Source organism: Notamacropus eugenii, chromosome 4, assembly GCF_028372415.1.
Source record: "Notamacropus eugenii isolate mMacEug1 chromosome 4, mMacEug1.pri_v2, whole genome shotgun sequence".
NCBI lineage: Eukaryota > Metazoa > Chordata > Mammalia > Diprotodontia > Macropodidae > Notamacropus > Notamacropus eugenii.
In genome coordinates this window covers 39,025,669-39,052,644 of record NC_092875.1, presented here as the reverse complement: position 1 = coordinate 39,052,644, position 26,976 = coordinate 39,025,669, and the positions used below count along the sequence as shown (strand labels likewise).

Sequence of the window (26,976 nt, the reverse complement as noted above, 5' to 3'; positions counted from 1 at the left end):
GTTCCTGAATGATGATCTGATGTCTCAGTACTTGAGTCAACTCTCTAAGGCTATATGTTATATCAAATTGTTTACCATTTTAGGAAGAAAAGAGGGAGAAAAATTTGGAACTCAAGATTTTGTAAAATGAATGCTAAAAATTGGTTTTACATGTAATTGGGGAAAAAATACTATTAAAAAAGATGGAATCTTAAAAAAGAAAAGCTATATATTGTAGAAGATGCTGACCTGAATAGGAAGATGGAATTTCCTCATTTAGGATTTCTCTATATCCCTTTTCCCAAGGTTTGCAGAACACTTTACATGTGTTATCTCCCCTGGTCCTCACAACAACCCTGGGAAGTGGGTGCTGCTGTTATTTCCATTTTACAGATGAGATGACTGAGACTCAGAGAGGGTAAGTAATTTGCCCAAGATCACATAGCTAGTAAGTGTCTGGGGCAGAATTTGAACTCAGGTCTTCTGGGCTACAAATCTAGCACTACATCTCAACCTCTAGATAAAATTTCCCCTTTGCTGTGTTAGAATGACTTTATGCCATATCCCTTTTCCAATAATACATCCAGCATTTCCATGACAGAGTGATTTAGTAAGAAAAAAACAGAAAAGCAAGGTCACTTGGTATAATAATGTTTAGGCTTAGAATGTTTCTAAGAACCAAGATCGAGTCTGAACAGGGGTTCCCAGAGAACCATCCTGCTCTGGGTTCATACATTCATACGCCACAATTTATTTATTTATTCCTAGGGCACTGCACCTGTACTCCTGTCCACTGACGTTACTCCAGAGGTCTGGCTGGTTAAATCTTCCTCCTCTTCTTCCTCTTCCGATGATGGAACTCCTGGAACATCTTCATAGCCCAAATGAAAAGAAAAGAAATATTTTAAAACAATGTCACATAGCAAGGAATGCCTATAATTGTTCCTTTCCTTAGAGCAAGAATTTTTTCTTACCCCTCCCATGTTATCAATCCTTTGCGGCAGTCTACTGAGGCTTGGGGACAACTGCTCAGACATTACGTCAGTCAACAAGCATTTATGAATTACTCACTAGGCATCAGGCTCTGTGCTAAGCACTGAGGATACAAAGAGACTTCCCAACAGTCCCTGCCCTCAGGAAGGTCACAGTCTAATGGGAGAGACAGTACACAAACAACTGTGCTCAAAAATTAGTGACTGAGGCAAACAAGGTTAAGTGACTTGCCCAGGGTCACACAGCTAGTAAGTGTCTGAGGCTAGATTTGAATTCAGGTCTTCCTGACTCCAAGCCAGACTAGACTCTCTGTCTACTGCATCCCCTAGCTGCCCACTAGCACAGTGGGTAGAGCACGGGTCTCAGTTGCAGGGTCATAGGTTCATGCCTTACCTTGGGGGATGTGTAAATTAGCGACAATCTCTGAGGGAAATCTCTAGAATTAAGGGGGATCAGGAAAGGCTTCTTGCAGAAGGTGGGGTTTCAGTTGAGCCTTGAGGAAAGCCAGGAAGGAGAGGTGAGAAAGGTAAGCATGACAGGCAGGTAAAAATGTACAAAGTCTGGAGACACAGAATGTCTTGTGCAAGGAAAGTCGAGGAGGTCAGTGTTACTAGATCACAGAGTACATAAAGGGGGCAGTACGGTATAAGAAGACTGGAAAGGTAGGAGGGACTGGGTTCTAACAAGCTTTAAAAGCCAAACAAGGAATTTATGTTTGATCCCAGGGAGCCAGTGGAGTTTTTCAAGGTAGGGAAGGTACTGGTTAGACCTGAACTTTAAGAAGAATAACTGTGATGGTGGTAAATCAACCAGAATGAGGAGAAATTTGAGATGGGATGACCAATTAGAAGGCTATTGCAATAGTCCTGACATGAGGTAAGAAGGAGCCTGTACTTTATTGATCATACTTCCTGGAACCTCACTCTGACTAATTGGAACCATCTAATACATTTCTAATTCATCTAATACATAAGGTGGTGGAAATGTCAGAGGACAGATGTTGTAAAAGTGGAATGCACAGGACTTTGCAATAAATTGAATATACAGGTAAGAGACAATGATGAGTTGAGCATGGCACCTAGGTTTGAGGCCTGAGGGACTGGGAGGATGGTGTTACTCTGGACAGCGACAGGGAACCTGAGAAGAGGGGAGGTTTGGGAGACAAGATAATGGGGACAGTTTGGGGCATGGTGAGTTTAAGATGTCTCTAATACAGCCAGTTTGAGATGCGTAATAGGCAGTTGGAGATGTAAGACTAGAGGTCAGGAGAAAGGTTAAGACTGGAAAAGCAGATCTGCATACAAATGACGAATCCATGGGAGCTGATGAGATTGCCAAGTGAAAAAGTCTTGAGGGAGAAGAGAAAAGAGCCTGGGGGCCACTCCCAGTTATCAGGCATGATCTAGATGAAGATCCAGCAAAGGAGACTAAGACAGATAGGTTGAAGAACCAGGAGGAAGTAGTGTCCCTCAAACCTAAAGAGTATCGAGGAAAAGACAGTGAGTGAGTCTCAAAAGCTGTAGAGAGGTCAAGAACAATGAGAATTGAGAAAAGACCATTAGATATGACGATTTAGAGATCCTTGGTAACTGCCGGGAGAGTAATATCCGTTGAATGATAAGGTTAGCAGCCAGAGTGAAGAAAGTTAAGAAAAGAGTGAGAGGAAAGGAAGAAGAAGACAACTTTCTCAAGAAGTTTAGACAAGAAGAAGAGGAGAGTTATGAGATGATAGCTAGTGGGGATGGTTAAGGAACATTAAGTGATTTTTTTTTAAAGGATGGAGAAGACATGGACATGTTTAGGAAGCAGTCGGTAGAAGAAAAACATTGAAGATTAGTGAAAGAGTGGGGATGATGGAAGAAGCAATCTGCTGAAAAAGATGGGAGAGAATGGGATCACTTGAACATATAGATGTGTTTACTTTGACAAGAACAACGGTCCCCTCTTCATGTGAGACAGGAGTGAAGGAGGAAATAGTGGAAGAAGGTATGTAAGGCAGATGAGAGAAAAAAGAGCTTTTGGTGAATGGCCTCAGCTTTTTCAGTGAAATGTGAGAAAAGGTTCTCAGCTGAGAACATGGGGTCAGGAGGAGCCATGGGAAGTTTAAGGAAGGATTAGGGATTAGTTTTAGAATAATGTACATAAAATAAAATATATAAGATTACAAAGGAAACCAATTATATTGAAATAGTTATAAAAAAAATTTAAAAACAAGTTGTTCACAGACCTCAGGTTAAGAAGTCAGGTCTTAGAGTCATAGCATTATGCTTATAATACTTTCTGTCCCCATGGCTCTCTATCTCTATCTGTCTCTGTCTCATTTCCTTCAAGATTCAGCTCAATTATTACTTTCTACTTGAGGCCTTTCTTTATAACCCCCAGTTACTAGTGCATTCCCTCCTCAAACTCCCTTGTATTTACTCTGACTATATTATTTATTATTGTTCAGTCATGTCTGACTCTTCATGAGTTCATCTTAAGGTTTTCTTGGCAAAGACACCAGAGTGGTTTGTCATTTCCTTCTCCAGATCATTTTACAGATGAGCAAACTGAGGCAAACAGTAAGTGACTTGCTCAGAATCACATGGTTAAGCATCTGAGGCCAGTTTTGAACTCAGCAAAATGAGTCTCTCTGACCCCAGAGTCAGCAGTCTATCCACTGTGCCACCTAGCTGCTATGCATAATATATTCAGGGAAGCTAAGCAGTACAGGTAGTGCCTGTGCTTTCTCCCCTGAGCAGATCTTATACATGTAAATCCTGCACAGGGAAGCTTCTCTCCAAGGTGCTGAGGGTATACTCCTCTGAATGACACAACATGGATGATAATAATAACAGCCAACCATTTATTGATGATTATGCTTTCAGGTTTGCAAAGCACCTTACCAATACTATCCATTTTGATGAATAAAGGAATGACACTATGATGGACCTCTAGGATACAACACAAGCTCCTGGCCCCAATACACCTTGCCTTAGTGGTCTTTATGCATGACAAGCCATCTCCCACACCTACAGGAGCTATCTCAGGACATTCCCTTTTTATCTAGAATCCCTAGTTTCCGTCAAGATCCAGCCCAAACACTCCATTCTCAATTCCCTAGCCTCAGGTCTCTCCATCCCCACCCCCACTCAAGTCATATTATATCTATTTTGCCTGTACAGACACAAAGACTTTTACTGTTGCCTTTGGAAACCCAAGAGCTAACACAGTGTGAGGCACATAACATACATTTAATAAACGTTTGTTGATTAAGTGATAGATACCATGGCTACAAGAGACACAGTGACATAGGAAACACCTGGTGCCCACAAAATAGAGCACAAGAGTGGACAGATATGGTGCAAGATCACAGGAGACACAAATAGAAAAGGGGCCGAGGAGACACAAACATGGGCACTGGGTTCATACACATGCATGGAGACTCAGAAGGGCATATATAAAGTATGAGGACATGTACTGCTGAGGACCAGTTTCCTCTGTGAGAAAATCCTAAATCCTCAGCCTGGCAGGTAGAGCCCCCAGCGATCTGGCTCCTACCCCTGCATCCGTGCACTCCCCCATTCTAAGCGTCCTCCTGTCTCCTAGCATCCAAGCCCTTTCCGATACCCTGAGAACTCTCTTCTTCTTAAATTACTTTGTATCACTTGGCAGATACTTTGTATTTTCTCATCTGGACACGTGCTGTATCTCCTTGAGAGAATCTAAGGTTCTTGAGGGCAGGGACTGGGCCTGCTCGTTTTGTGCCCAGTTCGGTGCCTGCACGCGTGCCTCGCCGTGCGGAGGGAGGGCAGGGGGCCGGGGGCAGGCGAGGGTCTGGCCCTCACCTATCTCCACCTCCACCTCCTCGGAGAGCACGAGCCGGTAGAAGAAGATCGCAGCGGCGCTCTCCTCCTCCGAGCTCTGGTTCAAGAAGTGCAGAATCTCATCCTCCGCCTCGCCGTCGTTCCGGTTTATCAGTTCAAGGAAATACTCCGGTTCGGTGAGGTCAAAGGCGAGATACACCCGGTCCCGCATCCATTCCACCCGCAGGTCGTCCATGTCGCTGCCAGCCTCACCTCCACACCTTCCCAAGGAGTCTCAGCCCGAGCGCCGACTGCGGCCACGGCGTCCCTGGCAACCGCCGCCTCCGCCCCTGGCAACCGCCGCCTCCGCGCCACAAGACGCGGGGGCTGCCGGACCTACTTCTCCAAGTGGGTCTCTGTCTACAGCGGAAGGAGATTCACGATGCCTCAGATTTAAAGATATGGTCCCACCTCTTGGACTGGGCTGTTGAGGAAGGTGTCATTGCCTGGTCGTGTTTTGAGACTTGAGTTGCCCAGGTCCAAGCTTGCCATTCTGGCCCATGAGAGACAGCTTATACTACCTGTCCCTCTAGCCTGCAGTGATGTGCTGGTATCCCAGTCCATAAGCGCTTTAAGGCACAATGCCCGCCGGGAAGTCAGTAAGCAATTGAGCGCTTGCTATGTGCCAGGCATTGCGCTAAACGCTGGGAACACAAAAACGGATCAAAAACTGTTGCTGCTCTCAAGGAGCTCACAGTCTAATAGGGAGACAACAGGAAACATGTACAAACTAGCTAAAGACAGGAAAACTGAGAAGTCATTAACAGAGGAGAGGGAAGTCACTAGACTTAAGAGGGTTTGGGGAAGGCTTCTTGTAGGAGGGGGGATTTTAGCTGGGATTTCCTCCTAGGAAGCCAGGGAGTTAAGTAAGCAGAGATGAGGCAGGAGAACACTCCAGACGTGAGGGGGACAGCCAGTGAAAATGCCTGGAGTGGAGAGACAGTGCAAAAGCAGGGAGGCCTGGGTCAATGGAGGGATTAAAGGTGGGAGGTTATGAAGGTCTTTGAATGCCAGAGATACCTGGAGTTTACTGAGTAGGAGGATTTCTTGCACTTTAGAAAGATCATTTAAGTGGCTAAATAGAGATGGAGTGGGGATGGGGAGACTTGAGGCAGGCACACCCACCTCCCCAGCAGCTATTGCAACATCCAAGTGTGGGGGATGAGGGCTGTACCAGCAGGGTGGCAGTCAGAGAGAAGGAGGAAAATCTGAGATGTGTTATAATGGTAAAATCACCTACGCTGCAAGCCTGGGGAATAGCAACAGGAAAGTTAGGAGGAGAGAATTTAGAGGGAAAAGACTAGTTCCTAGTTCAGTCATAAAACACATTATGTTTAAGAGATCTGTACGTCATCCAGTTGGAGCTAATAGGTAGTTGGAAATGTGATGAGACTCATTAGCAGAGAGATGATAATTAAATCTCCAGATTATGAGATCACCAAGTGAAATAGAGTGGGAAGAGGAGCCGGGACAGAGTTTTGAGGGCATCTCCTGGATTCAGATCCAGCAAAGGAGACTGAGATAGGGATTACCAAGAGAGCAGTGTCCCAAGAGAATCCAGAAGGTGGTCAGTAGTGTCCAAGGCAGCAGAGAGGTGGAAGGGAATGGAGACTAAGGAAAGAGATCACTGGTACCTCAGAAGTCACATCAGAGGAGGCTGAGAGAGAAGGTGGAGACCTCTATAGTAAATGGCCTTCTCAAGTTCAGCCACAAGGGGCACATAACAGGTGCTTAATAATTCCTCCCAATCTCCCAATCTTTCCACTTAGGCATCATTCTGGATTCTCCTCTGCATGCTCTACCCCCAACATCCAATTGCCAAGTGCCATCAATTCCACCTTTGCATTGGCCCTCAAAGTTCCCTTCTCTCCTCTGACCCTTCCACCACGATGGCATGGCGGAAGGAGCAGACCTCATGCCCTCCTATCTGTGACTGCAATGGCTTACTCTACTGCCTGGTCTCCCTGCCTCAGTCCCCTCCCTGTTACAGTCCACACACTAGTTATCTAAGTGACAAGCCTGACCACATTATTGTCTGTTCAATAAATAGCAGCGACTTCATATTACCTCCAGGGTCAAATACAAAATCTTTTATAAGTTCATCACTTGGTCCTTTCCTATCTTTCTTCTTACATTTTACTCCCCTGGCCTCCTTATTCTTCCTCCCACAAGGCACTATATCTGCCTCGATGCCTTTTTCCTTTCTCTCCCCTGCCCCCCACACTCCCCCAAATACTTGGCATTTATTTCAAGTTTTGTATAGAGAGAGCACGTACATTTCATCTCCCCCATAGAATGTAGTAGGCTCTTGGACCGGTATATTTTCATTCGTTGTCTTTGTAGTTTCCTCACAGAGCAGTGCCTGGCACATAATGGGGGTTTAATAAACTTTTAATGATTCATGAACTATGTTTCTGTAATAGCAAATTACTGTTCACCCACTATAGGCTAAACATCCTTTTTTCTTTTCTTTCCTCTCCCCCAAACTCACTTTAATAACCAAAGTGGGGCTACATCAACTAGGGAAGGAGGAAGACTAAGATGTGGCTTCTCAGTCTGTACCTCTCTGAAACCCAAATGAGCTCCTCCCAATCCTGTCAAACCCAATTCAACACTCCTTGCCATGATTCCCTGTAGGAAGCAAACCCCCCCCCCGCCTTGGATCCTGGAGAGCACCAAGTAATCCCAATGTGTATCTATCAAGTTGGACTTAATGTAATGTTTTTTGGATTGGTTTCTTAGAAACTGAACTCTGAGATTCTTGTATCCCACCTCCCTCACCCCGAGCCTCACTCAGAACCTCACGTACAAGAGACAATTCAGCTTTGCTATTGCAACTTTAGACACCCCCTCACGTACCTCCCCCTTCACACTCTCCCAAAGAAACAGGAAATCCAGATGGGACTGCCTTCATGTCTTCTCACAAATTGTCTCCAGTAAATGTTTAGTTATTTTTTTCTTTAGGGGAGGTAGTCAAGATTTATGGCTTTCCAAATATGTCAGGATTCAACAAAGCAATACACCCACATTTTTAAAAAATATTTATTTTTGTTGAATAAAGTCATGTTCAACATCCAAATACTGACAGGAAGATGCACTTTCAATTACTGTACATATTAAGGAGTACTCTGGCTGAATTCTCCACTGTCTCTTCCCCCTCACAACTGTTTCTCCAGTCACTAAAGTTGTCTCCAATAAAACTCTAGCCTTTCCTTTGGAGTTTACTGTCCAACTACTATTGTCCTCTTCTAATGCCTTAATGATTTCTAAGCACGCAGTAACCTCCAATGGCCTGACCCCAGTATGTGTTGACTGAATACCTTTATTTTAATCTCAGCACTGAAGGCGTGTCTCATTCCTAGCATTAACCTCAATGCCAATATATGGGCATGCAAACTAGAAAATGTTCTTATTTAAAATAGACTAGAATCTGAGAAATTAGCATTTGTTTAATGCATACTTCACAGTTTTAGATCCAAAATTAGTCAGGCATAATGAATAATTAAATAGTTAAACTTCCTATTATAACAATGAGAGGCAGCATGGTGTAGTGGATAGAAAGCTGGACTTAAAGCCAGGAAGACCTGGACTCAAGTCCTATCTCCAGTTCATACTGGCTCTGGGCAAGTGACTTGCCCAGTTAGTGCTTCAGGCACCTTGCAAAGACCGTAAGGTGCAGAAAAGGTGCCAACCTGCATTGGTGGAGGGAGTTTCCTCACCTGGAAACTCCCTATCCCCATGTCTCATACACACATGTGTAGATACATATGTATACATGTGCATGAGTGTGTTTATACACGTGTATACACACATATACTGACTTTATAATGCCTTATCTTAGCCTTTGCAGCTCACTGAATTTTAAAAGGAGACACTGGAGTAGTATTCCAGATAGATACTCCTACAAATTAACATCAAACAGCATTCATTGAAGCAACCGTAAATACAGAATGAAGGTCCAACAACTCAGTGTATAACACCCACCTCTTTAGCACCCTCTAACTCTCCGATTGAAGAGCCCAATTTTGCCAATGCAGGTGTCTAAGTCCAGCTTTCTGGCTGATTGCAGTAAATTTCTATTTTCTGATTACTTGCTGTGAAGCAATGCCTTGGCATTTTAAGTTTTTCATTTATCAAAAATTGAGATGTTTTTTCTACAACTGAGATGCCAAACTACGAAGCCATCCAGTGCTGTATAAACCAGACTAAATGTAAACGAGAAGTGATTAACAAAATAAAGATACAAAGCAACACAGATGATGTTAACTCGTGATTTTCTAAGTCAATATGCATTTGGCAGGGATTCGTTTCATTTGAGTTTGACACCACTGGTCTACACAATGCCCAGCATCCATATTTCGAATCACCTAGTTGGCTCACCCTTTTTCACATTTCTCATCATGTAGATAAAATTTACATTTTACAACTAAAATGCATACAAGACTATCAAACAGCTTACACAACAGAGAGAGCTACTTTTCTAGCCACATGGCAAGAACTTCTCAAGTCATAAAACGTATTTTCTGGAATCTTAAGACCCTGAAACAATTAGATTTCCAGGGAGGGTACATTCACCAAAGTGGAGATTAAAAAAAAAATCACTTTATATAACTAAATTCTGCATACCCTGATACTTTCTTTGACTCTAATTTGACAAGGTAACCTTCACCTCCTGCTCAAGAGACCATGAGGTTTGTTTCGAAAGTCACCGCAATGAACCAGTGAATGGATCCCAGCAGATACTGTCGTTTACTTAGCACTCTGAAAAGAGCACTGGCATTTTTCATTCAGCCACTAAAATCCCACTAACACTGAATGGTACTGGTTTCAATGTGATTTCCTAGGGATGAATTAGAAATGATAATTTTAGAAACTCAATATTAAAGAATCAGAAACTTTCTAGGAGGAACTTGGCTATAATAAAATCTGGAATTTCAATTGTATTACTGCTCTGTATCTGCAAGTCAGACAAGAGATGATAAAGAAATGCTAATTTAAATCAGCTAATTCCCCATCAAATGTCTGCACTGAATTATTTCTTATAATTTTAAAGGTTCAAAGTCAGGGTAACACCTGCATCTTTCAATGCCCACATCTCTCAGCCCACTACTGTGGAACACTCTCCTCTTTTCTGAGTGCACTGATACCATCACCTCAATTAGCACACCAGACTGTTCAAGCAGGATCACAAATCGAGAGCTTTAATAAACGTGCCAACTTCAGTGTTATCTGCAGCTGTACAGACAATCTGGCACCTGGGGAATTTTGAGGCTCTGCTGTTTCATCCAGGCCATTATTGTCTCTGCTGAAACAGATCACAACTAAGTTGAGTGGTCAAAAGCATTCATCAGGAGGGGCCAAGCCAGGTCCTTGCTCCAGCCCCCTGTACTCTGCAAGTGACAAGCCCAGTGCCTGGGACCTGAGCTTTGGAATCTGGACTCTACTTAACACTTCCCTGAAAAGCCTACGGTCACCTACATGTCACAAGGAGGCACTGCAGGAGGACTTAGGAATTTAGTACAAAAACCAAAATTTCTTAAACTTGAGGAAAGTGCATACATTCCAGATGGCAAATTTTAGAAATTATGATCCAGAACATTAAAACAGCATGACAATGAATATAATTCAAATAAAAACTCCACATGAAAGAGGATCACAATTTTCAATGGAAAGGGGAGAAATGTTCATTCAAAGCTAAAATGACAAATGGATAAATTAGCTGAATTTATATTCGAGATCATCAATCAACAGTTTAATAAGGGTTAGTTCTAAATAAATAAACAGAATGACTGAAAATCAATTTAAAATACTAAATCTATGTGGGAATTAGATCTTTATTCAGAATTAATCTGAAATGAAAAAAATAGAATTATGATGCTTCCATGGCACAGATGTATATCCATCAGTGGCAAAATATTTTAATATACATTTTGTTATAAAAATATACAAAAGGTTACTTTGTACCTTTCCTTCACTCAATATAAACAACTTCGGATTGAGTAACATCAGACAAAAGCTGGTCATTACAGTCCAATCATCTCCATAATAGCTTCTCATTCCACACTTGGCAGGAAGGCTCAGCCCCACGATGCAACTTTCACAGCGTGCAGTCACCAGCAAGAGTTTATGCAAGAAGAAAAGGAACAAGTCCTCTACCAGTTTTTCAGCAATGGAACAAAACTATTTGTTGAGTGTAATTTTATCCCATTTTTCCTCAATTAAAACACTGAAGAAAAAGTAGGGAAGAGCTTGGTTCCTCAGTCATATCACAGAGATTGTGAGATCACACATTCTGTCAAGTTTAAAACTGGCAAAAACCGAACACTACCAGTACAAGTTATTTTGGAATTTCTCGTTAATTAGAGCTGGGTTTTTTTTAAAGGCTTAATTTCAGCTGTTCCAAAATTACATTAACCAGTTAACTTTGGTGAGGGAGTGCTGTATATTTGTCAGATGAACAGAAATAAAGATTATTAAGATAACTTCAATCATAAGAAGTAAACCTCCCTCCACCCCTGCCTCAAAAGCTACAACTATTTTTTTAGACTAAACATTCACATAAAATATAACAACTGACTTAATTTGACCATCATGAAAACAAGTCAAAAGAAATTTAAATCTCTAAAGACTGATAAGCTTTACAAGACATCCAACAGGAGAAAACAGTCTAAGTGACAGAATTATTTGGCTGTAGTATATAAGGCAAAGGGGGGAAGGGGGAACATGTTTCGATTATCAATTCTACTTCAGTGAAATTTAATAACATGATAATTCACCATCATGCTGAGAGCACATGGTTACAGCAGCTGAATTATGCCATGTCATCTTTATTACACTGTAACGAGAGCAATTTAAATGAGAAAGGAGCAAATTTGGTGCCTGCACCCATGTAGAACTTGTTCTGAAATTCCACCCTGCAGAGACAAAAAAAGAAAAAGGAGACATTAATTCAAGAAGACAAGTTCTAATCAGGTGGCAGCGTTCAAGAAGTGGGGGGAAAAAAACACCTGTCTGTAGCCAAGCCACCACTTTTAGAACACAGCACATCAGAATATAAAGGAAAATAGCCCTTAAAGCACCAGAATTCAGAATGATTCAAGGATGAGCCTTTACTCCCAAATGCGGTAATGCCACAAGACACTACTCAGGCCTGCTCAGTGCCTTGGGGAAAGTAGTATTTGGAAAACAACAGCAATGTAAAAATAAAGCCACAAAATGTTTTTTGAAACATAATAAATCCTATATGGAAAGATTTCATTGTACACATGTATGTGTATATGTACATATGTATGTCTGTATGTGAATAAAATTATTACTACCCATCTGCCTAATATGCAATAGAAACTACTAGCGTTTTAGTAAAAGAACATATCTGTATTTACATACAGTGCCGATCACACTATTGTGTGATAATGGGACATTGGGCTTAAATACCCCCTAAATGTACACAGTGTCATTTCATTGATACTCTTAAAAAAAAGCACTGCACACATGACTCTAGGGCAAATCTACCTGCTAGCCATGATCCACCTCATGAGGGTTTCATTTCTGTCCTGTATCCCCAAGCACCCAACCTTATGTGCTTAGCGACCCTTAAAAATGCTTGCTAAAAGAAGGACTAAAAGATCAAGCGGGAATAAATAAATTAAAAATTTAAAAAAAAAAAAAGATCAAGTGGGGTGAAAGCATTCAAACAATTTTTACATCTATACTACATAATTTTTCAAAAGAAAAAAAAACTAGTTTTCCTCTTAGTTTAATTCCAAGTTGTGAACCTTGAGTTTAACCATAAAAACCAACTTAAGTCATTTGACTTAGGTTTGAATAAAATATACATTATGAAAAAAAACATTAAAAGGTGACTAGCATAACTATTAGTTTCTGAATTTTGACCAGATATGCCTAAAAATTCTAATGCCAAAAAAACAACCAAACTTAATAGGAAAACTTACCAATGAAGCCGTATAGCGTGAAGAAATGCAGACAGGCCTTCCATGACCAAAAGAATGAAGACTGTTAACACAGCAAAGAACGCCACCAAAGGAACCAGCAGCAGGACTCCATAAGTTTTGTCCACACGGAGGCCCACGCGCATTATCATTGCCCACAGGACCTCAGACAACTCTAAAAAAAGGAAAGAGTTTTCACAGTTAATTAGGATTATGTTCACTGAGCTAGCTTATAGACTCGGGTTTCTTGTAAAGAATCAATCAGCCAGGGAGATAAAAGAACCAAGATGAAGTTCCTAAGCAATAAAAAAAGTGCATTCAGCCTATTTACATTTTGATGGGGACAAATCAGCTTTGAAGAGCAGTTGTTTCTCAAGATCCAAAAAAAGTTAAATATAATGGGGGAAATGACAGATTACTGCAGAAGACTTACGTGCATGAGCTAAACTAAGTGCCCAAAGCCTCAGGTATGATGCAGTGTTGGAGATGCAGCCAAGACAATATTCAATTGCATGGATTGCTTGAGCCATAAAGAGCTCTCCAAAATTAAACTAGAAGAGATGATATATATAAAGACATAAGATTAATTCATCAAAGCGTATCAAGTACTACTCACTCATTTTACACACCAAGAATTTATGCCAGTGCTTCTTAACATGGGGGTCCTGAACTTTTTTTCTTCATATTTCTGATAACTGTATTTCAATGTAACTAATTTTCTCTGTCAGCCTCTATATTTTATTTTAAGCATTTAAAAATATTATTCTGAGAAGGTGCCCAGAGGCTTCTCTAAGTTGTCAAAGGCTAAGAACACAAAAAGATTAAGAACCTCTAGATTTATGCTATTTTCAAAATTAAATTGAAAATATTTAACTTTTTTCCTCCAATAAATAGTAAAAGAGAATCTTTACTCAATGAATTAGTAAATTTAAAAATAAATTTCAGGATAATTATTAAATAAATGAATTCTTTGAAATGACTTTACCAATTATTAAATAACCATCACATTTTTGAAAAATTAGAGGCCAATACATATTCTGAAAGTACTGTTCATGGATTGATCAAGGAACTTATTTAATACTAAAATCTTTACTATTCAAAATCTTTACTGAAGGTTCACAACTTGGAATTAAACTAAGAGGAATACATACAAATTCCAACTCCTCTACACCCTAATTGGTGATCTATATTAGGTACTAAAGTTGAAAAAAATCCATCACCTACTGGCCTAGCCTTTCATACTGAACCTCCACCCTTAGTCCTTAGGTGACAGACAGAAGCGTCCATAGCCAAGGTCGTAATTAAAAGTTTTCCAAGTATGCAGGACCCAGTGACAGGGGTTTGAGAGAACATAGGATCCATCACCCCCCCCCAAAAAAAACACACATAGAAATTAACTATAAGTTCACTATCATAAACAGAAAAGAAACTTTAAAATAACAAAAATTCTAAAATTCTAAAACTTTAAAATAACAAAAATTCTAAAATTTTGATTTAATTACCATATATTACTAAAAAGAGTATTAAAAAGTTCATTTTCTTCTACAGAGTACCAAATAATTATTTTTGTCAAAACCACTGTGAATCTTATATAGTTAAAAAAGCAAATTATGCATACTAGCTAAAAAAGATTACCTCCTCTTCATCTTTACGTCCTTCACTTTCCAAATGGCTAATTCCCTCTTCCACATTTTGAGCCCCCAGCAAACAAACATCTTCTTCACTGTCTTTACGAACCAGTGTATATCCACTCTAACAAAAGAAGAAAAAGGTCACGTTGTAGTATCATTATGATCCTAAGAAAAGGAAAAAAGTTATGTTCCCTTTGAAAGACCAATTCGGCACTTAGTAGGTTAGAAAAAGTCATTTAAAAATTATAAAAAGAAAATGGAGAGACAGGAATAAAAATAAACAACACAGACTCTCAGAATCAGAAGGTCCCCCAGAGGTCCTTCCAGTCCAACCCCTTCTATGTCCAACAATTAGTCACCTCGTCTCTTCTAAGAAAGACTTCTAACTACCACCCAAGGCAGCCCATCCCATAGTGAATACAGCACTGGGCTTGGAGTCAGTTCAAATCCAGTCTCAGACAGTTTAACATTCTTGTGACCCTGAGTAAATCACTTAATCTCTGTTGTCTCAGTTTCATCACAACTGCAAAACCTACTTCACAGGATTACTGTGAGGATCATAGCACAGTGCCTGGCACATAGCAGGTGCTTAATAAATCATCCCTTCCTTCCTCTATGCATTAGTCAAACCTTCTCACCATTTCCTTCCACCCTTTCCCTCTCCTTCTCCCTGGTCACAAACAAAGAATGATCCCCTACCATTTATTCATTGAAATGAAGACAGATCCCAACCACTCCATCTACCTGTCATTTATCTCATTCCTTCCCATTTCCCTCAGGGCCTCACTCCAGCATCCTCCACCTCACAGATCTTCAATCTCTCTCTCTTGCCACTGTCATCATCTCAAATCTCATACAAATATGTCCCAATCTAGAAAATCCAGAAGAGCCTTCTCTTGACTCACAGAGACAATCCAGCCAATCCCCTTTCACTTGATGAATATCTGGTCACTGGACCCAGGAGAAGTGAGGCTGGTGACCTGCACAGCCCTCCCTCACTCCAAACAAAGTCAAGTGCAAGTCACGTCATCATTTCTCTGATGGCATGGTCTTCTTCGGCAACGAAGGACAACCACAACAACAACACAACTACTTGAAAAGTTGTCCACAACTAGCCCTTTGACTTCTTTATCACCTGCCCTCTCCCACCCTTCTATCACCTCTTACTTTAATAAGACTCAATTCTATAATGTCGTCCGTGACGTCATCACCTCACGCTACTTCTTACCAAAGGTGAATTTGAACCAGGTCTCAAAGCTGTATCACACACTTATTCATTCATTCATTCACTTATTCATCCATCTAATCATTCATTAAAAAAGCACTTAAGTCGTACTGGAGATTCTATCTTTGTAGAAAAAAATGTGAATCCCAAACACCTTCAAGGAATTTACATTCTACTGAGGTGAAACATGTATTTAATAAAGTAAATAGCAAATATGTTCCAAGTAATTTTGGAAATGAGGGCAATACAACTAGGCAAGGAGGCCTTTTAGAGACTGTAGTCCTTGAAGGCCTCTTAAGAGGCCTTAAGAGTCCAGGCACAGGGTACAACCTGGGTAAAGTGAGCCAATCTGGATAAAATGAAAGTGGGACGTCTAAAATGATAGGTGGGAGCAAAAAGGATTTTAAAGGCAAGAAAAACTTGTATTTTATCCTAGAGAGATTAGAAAATCACTAGAGCGTCCTGAGCAAGACCTGTACTGTAAGAATAACAAAGCTGCAGATTGTGTGGAGGGTGGCCTGAAGGGGAGAGGGGAGAGAGGAGACTGGAACCAGGGAAACAACTTGTCATGGCAAGAGTCCAAGTGAGAAGTGATAAGAGCCTCAGTTAGGGCAGAAGTCTAGTGATGGCTGTGAGAGATATTATGTAAGCAAAACTGATAAATCTGGCAACAGACCGAGGAGAGGTGGGGTCTGTAAAAGACAAGAAAGAGTCGAGGATGACTCTGAGGCTTCTGACCTAGGAAGGATAGAATGCCCTCAAGAAAAATAGGTAGGTTAAGAAAAGCAGAGTCTGGGGAAAAGTTAATCAATTTTGTTTTAAGATGTCTATGGAATATCTCGGTGAAAATGTACAATAAGCAGTTAATTAGTGATGTGGATCTGGGGAGGAATGCAGGGGGAAGAGCTACAAATGGTTATCTATCAACCTGAGAATAATCTACATAGAGATGATAGCTGAATTCATGGGAAGTAATGAGACCATCAAAAGAAAGAGTATAGAAAGAAGAAAAACTGGAGCTTCGGGGATCCTTACGAGACAGGACACGGACAATAATGCAGCAAAGGAGACCATGACAATGTCCAGACAGATACAACCAACCCGAGCCAATCCCATGAAAACCTGGGAGGAAAGAGTTTCCAAGAGGAGTGGCTGATTAAGTCTTAAACACAACAGAAATGTCAACAAGGATTAAAAAAAGGAAGGTTAATGGATTTGGCAAGAAACATAAAAATGCTGACACAGTGAAATCAGTTAGTGCTGATTCATTTATTTTTAGTTTGATTCCCTTCCTTAGGAAAAGCTAACCCTCACGGCTAAGCCAAACTAACAGAGATATTTTCTTAAGTTTACAGATTTAGGGGACAGACTGATATGACTTTATCATTTAGCAGCAGACAATTTAGAGGAAGACCTATATCTTTCTGGGAATAAAATAATCCTAGGCTCTTTAGAGGGCTCAGTTTCCCTTTCCAGCAGCCGCACCAAGGTGGGTTGACTCAAGGGTAAGTTCCTCTTTCCTTTCCAGTCTCAGTGGATGAGCTCCCTTTCTTCTTAAGCTCCAGGCTAAGTCTAAACTGAGTAGTGTTACGTTCTAAGGTTGGGTTTCCCTTTCCGGCAGCTGGAAGATGGGGGGGGGGGGGGGGGGGGAGAAGAGGAAGGAGGGGGTGGGTAACTGCTAAAATAAACCATAAGTTTCTCTTTCTCCTCCTTTGAAACAAGATTTCTGGTAACAAAATGCTACAGGTGCAGGGCAGAGATTCCTAAGGCAATCTCACTTTTGAAAACAGGACGTATTTGGGTTAAGAAAGCCTGGGAGAAGTGAACTAGTCAGATGGATCTGCCTCGTCCAATTAAATTATATTCAAAACAAGTTTCCTAAGATTGCTGGAATTCTTATTTCTCTTCTCTGTTATAAAAATAGGTGTTGTGAATCACTCCTTTGTCACTTTGTCACCAAGGGATTAGCTGACCTGACGATGGGAACATGGAGACCATTACCCTGAAACCATTACTTATTCAGAAACTTTATACGTCATATTTGTTTTCTATATCAGATAATTAATTTTAATAGCAGAGAAGATTCAGGATGGGAATTTAAGGTAAACACTGTAGAGCCAAAACGTGACAAAAGGTGGTAAAGACTTCAGTCAACTGAACCCTTTGTGCAGTGAACAGTTCCACCGTGATAACCATGAAAACCTTTGAAAACCGTAACAGGGAACGAAGGTTCTATCTCCCAGCAGTCAGCTGTGGAGGGCAAGAAGAACTGAACAGTGACAGTAACGCTATACTTGTATTTCTTTCAGCACCAAGTCATAAAAGAAGCACAGTCACAGAATCAGGCTGGTCGCTCCAGTCGGGGAAGGAGAAGGGTAAAAATGATGATGCTTCCCAAATCTCCAAGTTATCTGGAATTAATTATTCCCTGAAAGAACAGAAAAGCTTCAAAGGGAAAACACAAAGAGGCAAGTATCAAGGGAAAAGAACCTAAGCCAGAGAAAAAGGACTACGACACCCTCAGCGTGGAGCTGGGCCCTGAAGGGCTGCTCGATCTGAGGACCAGAGTCCCCATCACAAAACCACTCCAACTGAAGAAGTTACAGTATGTGTCTCACAATCTCTACTGATTAGTATCCCCAAGGATCTCAGCCACAAAAAAAGAAGAGATATGAGACAACAGATACGGATTTTTGCAGATGGGACATGTCTATAGGAAGGAGGGAAGCAGTAAGTAGACAGGGAGAAAGTGAGGAAAAGGGAGAGAGTGGAATGATGGAGGTGGCGAATCTGCTAGAGCACCTGGAATGGGATGATCTCACCTGTGCATGTGGAAAGCTTTGCCTTAGCAAGAAGGATAACCTCTTCCTGTAAGACAAGGGTGAAGGAGGAGAGGGTAGCAGAAGGTATCTGGGTGATGGGACAAAAGGGGGAGTGTGGAATGCCCTAGGCAAGCCTCTCAGCTGAGAGAGTTGGGGGAGAGGTACCATGGGAAGTTTGAGGAGAGATGGCATGATTTGGAGTCATTACATGGTGAGTAGGACCGTGAATCAAGTACAGATAACGCTGGCCAGCCTGCTAACTACTACTCAGTTCTGGTGGTGTGACTGACATGGGGACAAACGATACTGGAAGAACTCATCTAGAAAGCATCTGTTGGGATTGTAAAAACTTTGGCCAGAACCTCAAGAGCACAAGAGGCATTTCTTCACTGATACACGCTGATCCAGCCCTGATACTTATTTCTTTTACAAACATGCACACATCACGTGACCTCTCTGGGACTCCATTGCCTCATCTGGACCAGCTAGTCGATAAGACCACTGTACAATTCTAAAACTCTCACATTAGGACCTCATAATTGCAAAGATCAATGTAGCTTTGCTAGGTTTTTTCCCTTCCCTCACACCTCCTCTTTCCTAATTCCTCTGAAGTTCTTGGTCCTGTTGACCAGCCCATACATGGATGCTGTCTTCATACCTTCAAAGTGATGCTCCTCAGGACTCTGCCTTTTGCCTCGTTCTAGTGCTTCCCTTTTTCCCTTGGACACCATGATCATGCTGATTTTCTACTACCATCTCTATGCAGATAGCTTCTAAGTCTATCTCACAGGTAAAGGCCTAAGTGTCCTCTGAGCTCTGGACCCACACCACCAAGCTCCTTGAGGTCATCTCCACCTGGATAGTCCATCAGAACCTTAAGCAATAAAACTGGAAGCCAGCAGGCACCAAATGCAGTGATAAAATCTAACAGCCACATACCTTGTGTATTCCAAATAATCGACCTCCATTGTGTAGCCAAAGCAGATAAAGAGGTTTTCCCAAGAACAGTACAGGAACAGAAACTGCTGCCACAACTAACAGAAACCTCTGGACGTGACTCTACCAAAGCAAGAGGTAAAGTGAAAAAAAAAATCAAAGCAAGGCTAGGACAGGCTAAAAAAAATTAATGTTCTGCAAAACTGTAAGAAAGCTACTTTCCTTCTTTAATCTGTTCATTTAAAGTAGCAACTTATAGTGGATTTAATCACTTATTCAACCAGAACATCAAGAAAATCACTATACTGCAAAATATATTCAAATGAGCTAGTTTTTTCCTTCCCAAAATGTATAAGCTTTATTATATAGCTACGACTGTGTGGTCTAATAAGTTTCCTGTCTTCCTCTTTTGCTACAGACTTGGACTTAAGATACAACGTACATCTCAAGCTTCTTCCTCTTTAAGATAGAATCAGACAAGTCCAAGGAAAATATAACCAAGACGAAATATCATGCTGCAAAAAGCTTGAGATAATTGGAATTCGAATTAAAACTAGACTAGACCTTGAAACAGTAATTTCCGGCAAAGAGGTGGGGTAAAGAGGAAGAATTACAGCATCGACAAAATTTTTTTTAAAACAATAATTTCTTAAGAATGGTTTAGTGGGAAAAGGTTTAGTGAGAAAATCTGTGTGGTACAAGAAATACTTATGTATCACTGACTCAGACCTTTAAAAAATATAATCGTTAAGTTTAGAATATGTCAAATGATGTTAACTGAATTTTACTTCTATACATTTAAGAAAATGAAAATCAGTTGGTTTACAGATGATAAACACACAATTTGTGCCCAGGCTCAGGCTCGAAGCCTTTCCATTCCAAAGGGAGCTAAGCTAGTAGAGTTTAGACTCTACTCTGCTGGCAAAGCCTTAGACAATCCAGGGCCACTCCAAGGAAGATTAAGAGGCATTAGGCTATGATATGGGTAAAAAATATTCGTATTTATTAACTTCAATGATCAGTTCCCTTTTTAAAAAACTCAAAGAATTAAAGCTAGTGATTTCAAAGCTCTCCAATGCTTCTCCTGTCTGAGCTCCACAAGTGCACCAGAGCTCTGAAATAGCACACTGCAGCTTTTAACAACCCCAACATGTCTGTCTTCTTGGACCTTCCACATTCTATTCTGAATTAAATTTATATACTTGTGTGCAGCTTACCTACCATAGCACTGTACCATTTTCTTCCTGTTCCACCTAGATAATAAACCACATGAAGAGAAGGACCATGTCTTAGTTATCTTTGTCCGTCTCCCTTGGTACCTAAAATGGCACCTTATACCAAAGAAAGCTTTTTCTCTTTTTCTTGAACCACGTTTGACAGTGAAACATCTGCTGGTTCCACTTTCAGCCTATGTAGTTTGTGGTTGTGCCTAAAACACTGGCACGACTATCTGAGAAGAGCCATTTCTGTGATGGCTACAAGTACTCAAAGAGTGGTTTCCCACCTGTCCTTGATAAAATCCACTTGTTGCCCCACCAGCTGGAAATAAAAACATGTTGATAAATTCAATTAAAATGCTGGGTGCAAACTTAGAATTTGCTGCTGTAAAAGTGAGCCACTTGTAGACAATCATGAATATCAGGTATCCAAAGATGCAGAGCATGAACAGGAGTTCTGGGAGGCACACCAAGTAAATATTGAACCTCTTCTTGAAATGCCTAAAAAAAAAAAAAAAGGAGCCACCAATTATCAACATGAACAAGATCAAACTAAAAGACAACAGGCAGAAAATCGAGTCCATGTCCTTAAATTCTTTATAGCTGGAGAGAGAAAAAAATACCACACCATTAGTTCATGTCACATGCCTCACACAGTTGTGCCAATGTTTTAGGTACAACCACAAACTGAACAAACTGAGAGTGGAACCAGCACAGAGGTTTCAGTATTAGATTGGACTCGAGAAAAAAAATAAATCCTCTCATATTAAGTTACAATGATGGAGCAGGATACCTAGAAAACAGATAATCAAACTCTCAGGCAGCAAGCTGTCAGCAACTGCCAACCATTGGGAAATACTTAACAAAATAACTAAAAGTTCAACACAGCACAGATAAAGTCATTTTGTAGTTTTATGAGTCAACAAGCCAAACACAGGGTTCCATTTCTATTTGAGTTTGATACCAATGAAATAGAATTATTCCATCAGGTTGCCTCGTTTTGGAATGTGAATTTCTTGAAAACCAACAAAACTATTTTTAAAATCACTTTCTTTAAAAAGAATGAACAAGCTATAAAACAATCATCTTATCTTTGAAGTCACATGTAAGGGAACCACAGAATGCTTATAATGCAGTACACTTGGCTGCCTTTTGTTCAGTACACCCCTTGATAATGCACCATTTGGGGGCAAAGACAAGTCACAGACACCTGACTTCCAGATGCATCTTTCACATTTTATACTCACAAGTGGTTAAAAATTCCAAGAACAACTCCAAAAGTCATGTGGGTAACTCCAAAAATCACAGACATTTTCATTTTGAAAGAGTTTAAAAAACTGAGACGATTTGTGGCCAAGTTCCAAATCTGAAGACAAGATAAAAAAAAATACTCAATTTCTTTTCCTTGCCAAGAGCAGACAGTGAAACCAAAGAGGGAAAAGGGGAGAGTGTGGCTTAAAAGAAACAACAAAAAAAACTCCACATAACTTTCTAGCTGAAAGTTCAGGGTTTACACCTTACTTCCTATACTCTTTTCCTTGAAAATGGTTACAGATTATTAATCACCCTGACTCCTAAAATGCTATCATCAGGAACATGCTAATATCTTAGTGAGAGAAGGAGGGAAAAAGTATTTTAAATCTTCATCATTACAGGGACGATTTCTGCTAAAACACTGTATTATATACAGAATGTTTAAAAGATGAAACTGAGTAGATGAGTGATGAGCTTAGAAACTGATTTTGGGTATTTTCTCCCCCAGTTAATCCATATGCACTCATATCCACCCTAACCATTTTGATTTGTTTTCCTCTTTTTGAAATGTAAATTCACTCCTCAGGTGCTAAAAATCTTAAATCCCTATGAAAAGATAAAATACTGAACCTTTACACGTGGTAGATACTGAACAATTACTTAACTAAACGAGTATAATTTCTACTAGGAAGTCATACCATTAAAAGCTTCACTTCTCCATAAGGAAACAACCAAAACTTTGAGGCATTTTGTACCTACCTACTAAAAGAACATTTTGAAAGTTCTCCTACCTAAAATGACTACCTAAAGCAATGAGAGTCTCTAATGTCCCTTTCAGCTTTAAAATGCCAGGATTTTTTTCAAGTTCAGGGGATAGAAGGCAACTCACATCTATAGAAGAAAACATGGTAAAAACAACATACACTGTGCTGCTGCTAATCTGAAAGTATGTTATTTTCTGACTATTAATTGAGAAAAAATTCTGATCTCATGCTAGGCTCAAAAATTTCATATTCTACAATATTCCATGGCACTGAAAATGGAAAGTTTAGTGACTCACAGCTTCATCCATAAATACACTTGACTCAGTGGGTATAAGGAGGACCAAAGTTCAGTAAAATGAGGCAGACAGAACCATTTTTTCCTCTAAAGTAACTATTTTCCCCACCTTTAAGTAATTCTCAAAGTCTAGCACAAAACAATTCTAACTTGAAAGTTGGTGGTCATTCCATGGGATAATACAAGCAAAGAAGAGGGGAAAGGCACTAACCGGATCTATGCCAAAAGGATAAGCACCTTGGAACACACCAGTAGTATCTGGATCCAACTGAAGAAACGCGTTGGCCTTTATATCACTGTCACTGTAGCAAAACAAACACAGTAATAAAGTTTAAAACAGAAACAAAACCCAAAGGCACAGGACCTTATCATTTTCCTTTGGTAAAGAAGACAGCTATCTTCTGGCATGGGAAGGAAGTTGGAAGGGGAAGAGGCAAATAAATCCAGGCAAAGGAATCTGATTTTGGAAGTGGGCGGAGACGGTGGGAAGGGAACTCCCTTGGTGCACTTGGAGATGGTATTTAACAAGTCCCAGTAAGGACGATCAAAAGCCATCTAGGCCTGGTGCACTCCCTTCTGTGAACCACACATCAGGTGGTGAATAAAAGTCTGCCAAAAGCTTGTATTATGAAATGTCTAAATTACGCTGCAGCTTCAGGGAAAGGAGAAGAGCCAAGCAAACGAGGATATTATGAGGGAGGTAACTGGAATAACTGGCCTGCGTGTTTCTCAAAATTTCACAGCCATTTGGTAATAAAAAAGAGGCACTTACTCCCAGAGACCCGAAGTATTAGTGTCATCTAGAGTAGCCCTAAACATCGCCGAGACATTCCATCCAGATCCAAACAGGTTAACTGATTTAGAAAAACAATCATTATAGATAAGGCCGGTGTACACTGAGAATAGTCCCATCAGCAAAATGACGTAGCGACCATCAAAGAACATTTTCATGATCTGTAAACAGCAAAAGGTACAAATCAGTTGTAAATTGTATAAAAGCAAAATTATTTTTCCTGTGGTTCTTATGAACCCTTCTCTTATCATCTTTGTGAATTTGAATAGAACTCAAACAGAAACGGGCCCAGAACCAGGCCCCATGCTGCTATTAATCTGTTCTACTGAACACTGTGCAGATGGCTGCCCAGCAGATAAAAACCCTGCTTTTTCTAGCCAAATCCATGGAAGTTTATTGTCTATGGGCCCACAGAAAGGACACCTAGTACACCTCCAGATGCCTTTTCCATCCACAAAGCCTGGCGATTTGTTTGATGATATGGCCAAAACATTGCTCTTAAATTTTTATGGATCAATGTTATGTCTACGTGATTGTGCTGATAGCTTCTCCAGGACATTTTGAGGTCTGTCTTTGTAGTATGAAGATTTGTCACATGTTTGTTTATGCAAGCCAGGTACAATTAGCCACCAATTCCTGTCTTACCGGTAACTGCAAAATTTTTATAGGTATTTTTATTACCTAGAGTAATGTGTTATATAATTTGTTTCCTTGTATAATCTGAAGTTATGAGACTAAAATTCCTCATGAGGACAGCTGGATGGTATAGTGGACAGAGCACCAAGCATGGAGTCAGAAAGACCTGAGTTCAAATCCTGCTTCAGACACTTACGTGACCTTGGGCAAGTCACTTAGACTTGCTTGCCTCAGTTTCCTCATCTATAAAATGAGCTGGAGAAGGAAATGACAAAACCACACCAGTATCTTTGCCAAGAAATCCCCAAATGGGTTCATGAAGAGTCAGACATGACTGACATGACCGAATAACAATGCCAAAATTCCTCGTGCATGGCAACGCCAGTTATGCAAGAAGAATAAGTATTCTACAACTGGTTGACTTTCCAATCTCCTCTTGCAAATAAGTTCATCTTTGTGAGATCGCACAAAGAACACCAGGCCTATTGTCAGAAAATCCAGCGAGGACTCTGGCCTTCACACTTCCTGGTCTCAAGTCCTTGGTCAAAGCATCTAATCTATGATTTAACTTCCTCTTCTGTAAAAAGAGATTACTACTTGCACTATAAAGTAAGATAGCGAATAAAAGTCACTGTAGAAACTTACAGTGCTACATAAATGTCAGTTATTATTGTGACCCTTTTTCAGTTCAACAGGTGGCTGGTGTTTTGTAATCTCTATTGTGCCATATAAATGTAAACTAATGTAATTAAGTAATCAGTGTGTGTTCATCCTCCATTGCTGAAGAAGACCATGCCATCAGAGAAATAATGACGTGACTTGCACTTGACTTTGTTTTGAGTGAGGGAGGGCTGTGCAGGTCACCAGCCTCACTTCTCCTCCAGAGCCATCTGAATGACATTCATCAGGATGACTGGAGATGACTCAGGATGAAGCAGTTCGGTTTCAGTGACTTGTCCAAGGTCACACAGCTAGTGAGGGTCAAGTGTCTGAGGTGAGATTTGAACTCAGGTCCTCCTGACTCCTGCACTGGTGCTCTATCCACTGCACTCCCTAGCTGCCTTAAGTAATCAGTATCTAATCAATGGATATGTATTCCAATTACCTCCTTCTACAATGACAGTAAGTGCTGCATCTTTTAACTGCTGTCAGCAAGGCAGTACCATGGCCTGGAGGGGAATCTTGGGTTCTCAAAGGCTATGTATGTAAAGCACAAGCTCTGCTGGGTTCTACCAGAAGGCACTGGAGTAGGAGCCTGGCAACAGAATTGTGTCCAAGAATCAAATAAAAAATAAAGCTCATCACCAAAAAGTTGGCCAGAAAGGGATGAATTTCTGGGACCATCTCGTGAAAACAATCTACCAAGGTGTCCAAGAGTTGCTGAAAATACAGAAACTCTGAAGCACTCAAGTCAGAAACACCACCAGATGTGAGCAGAGGGTAAGCAATCTATGCTCCAGGCTCCAGAGAACAACAGCTCTGGGAACGCAGCACTTGAAAGTCTGCAAAGCACTCATCTGAACCTTGCTACACTGTGATGCTAAGTGCTGCTGCCATCCCCATCTTGCAGATGAGGAAAACGAGGCTGAGAGGTCAAGTGACTTGCCCCGATCGCAGAGCTAATAAGTGTGTAAGGCAGGATGAAAATCCAGGGAGGTCTTCCAGACTCCAGGTGCAGCCATGATGCCGACTCACTGTCTTAATGTCTGATATTCAGTCAGTAAGTGATTGCAGAGAGCAAAGCACTTTTTAGACATCTAGGTAATTGTGGGCATGAAACCAGTCGAGCAGAAACAAGGCAGACACCAACATCTCATACCACAGACCAAGATAAGTTTAAAATGAGCACTTGATTTAGCCTTAATGAGTTGTACCATCAGCAAATTAAGGGAGCATGGAAGAGATTACCTGTCAGATCTACAGATGGGGAGGAATTTATAACCAAGCAAGTGATAGAGATATTCACAGATGGTAAAATGTATAATTTTGATTACATAAAATTTAAAAGTTCTTGTACAAGTAAAAGCAATACAGCTAAAATTAGAAGTACAAAACTGGGGGGTCAGTGGGGCAGGGATCTCTGTAATAAGCTTTTCTGATAAAGGTCTCATTACTAAAACATATAAGAATTGAGTCAAATTTATAAGAATAAGAGCCTTTTTCCAAAAGTTAATGTTTAAAGAAAATTAATAGGCAGTTTTCAGAGAAAGAAAAATCCAAGCTACCAATAATCACATGAAAAAATGCTCTAAATCATTAAAAATTAGAGAAGTGCAAATTAAAATAACTGTGAGGCACACCTCACACTCATTAGACTGAGAAAAAATTATAAAAAAAGAAAACAATGTGCTAGAGGGCATGCGGGAAAACAGGTACACTAATGCTCTGTTGGTAGAGAGGTGAACCAATTCAGAAAGCAATTTAGAAGTACTCAAAAAGTTATTAAACTGCACATACACCAACCAAGCAATATCACTAGCAGGTCTATACACCAAAAAGATCAAAGAGAGGAAAAGGATCCATAGACACAAAAATATTTATAGCTGTTCTTTTTTCAGTAACAAAGAACTGGAAAATGAGGGGATGTCCATCTATTGGGGAGTAAGTGAACAAGTTATGGTATATGAATGTGACGGA

The 26,976-nt window shown here is 40.5% G+C and overlaps 2 protein-coding genes across 4 annotated transcripts in view; both read right to left on the bottom strand.

Moving 5' to 3' along the window:
* Window positions 1–5,087, bottom strand: part of DNAH10 (dynein axonemal heavy chain 10) — a 152,837-nt gene extending 147,750 nt beyond the window's left edge. The window contains exons 1-2 of the mRNA XM_072600672.1: window positions 4,800–5,087; window positions 758–850 (exon numbers count right to left, since the gene is read on the bottom strand). Coding sequence (XP_072456773.1) covers window positions 758–850; window positions 4,800–5,013 — 307 coding nt within the window. The 5' untranslated portion in view covers window positions 5,014–5,087. The remainder of the gene's footprint in view (window positions 1–757; window positions 851–4,799) is intronic.
* A 2,756-nt stretch (window positions 5,088–7,843) lies between these two features.
* The window catches only part of ATP6V0A2 (ATPase H+ transporting V0 subunit a2), a 44,437-nt gene continuing 25,304 nt past the window's right edge, over window positions 7,844–26,976 (bottom strand). For all 3 annotated transcript variants that reach the window (XM_072600673.1, XM_072600675.1, XM_072600676.1), the window contains 9 exons: window positions 23,683–23,864; window positions 23,122–23,212; window positions 21,845–21,963; window positions 20,885–21,098; window positions 19,384–19,503; window positions 14,402–14,518; window positions 13,200–13,317; window positions 12,770–12,941; window positions 7,844–11,731 (listed from right to left, as the gene is read on the bottom strand). In XM_072600673.1, coding sequence (XP_072456774.1) covers window positions 11,629–11,731; window positions 12,770–12,941; window positions 13,200–13,317; window positions 14,402–14,518; window positions 19,384–19,503; window positions 20,885–21,098; window positions 21,845–21,963; window positions 23,122–23,212; window positions 23,683–23,864 — 1,236 coding nt within the window. In that variant the 3' untranslated portion in view covers window positions 7,844–11,628. The remainder of the gene's footprint in view (window positions 11,732–12,769; window positions 12,942–13,199; window positions 13,318–14,401; window positions 14,519–19,383; window positions 19,504–20,884; window positions 21,099–21,844; window positions 21,964–23,121; window positions 23,213–23,682; window positions 23,865–26,976) is intronic.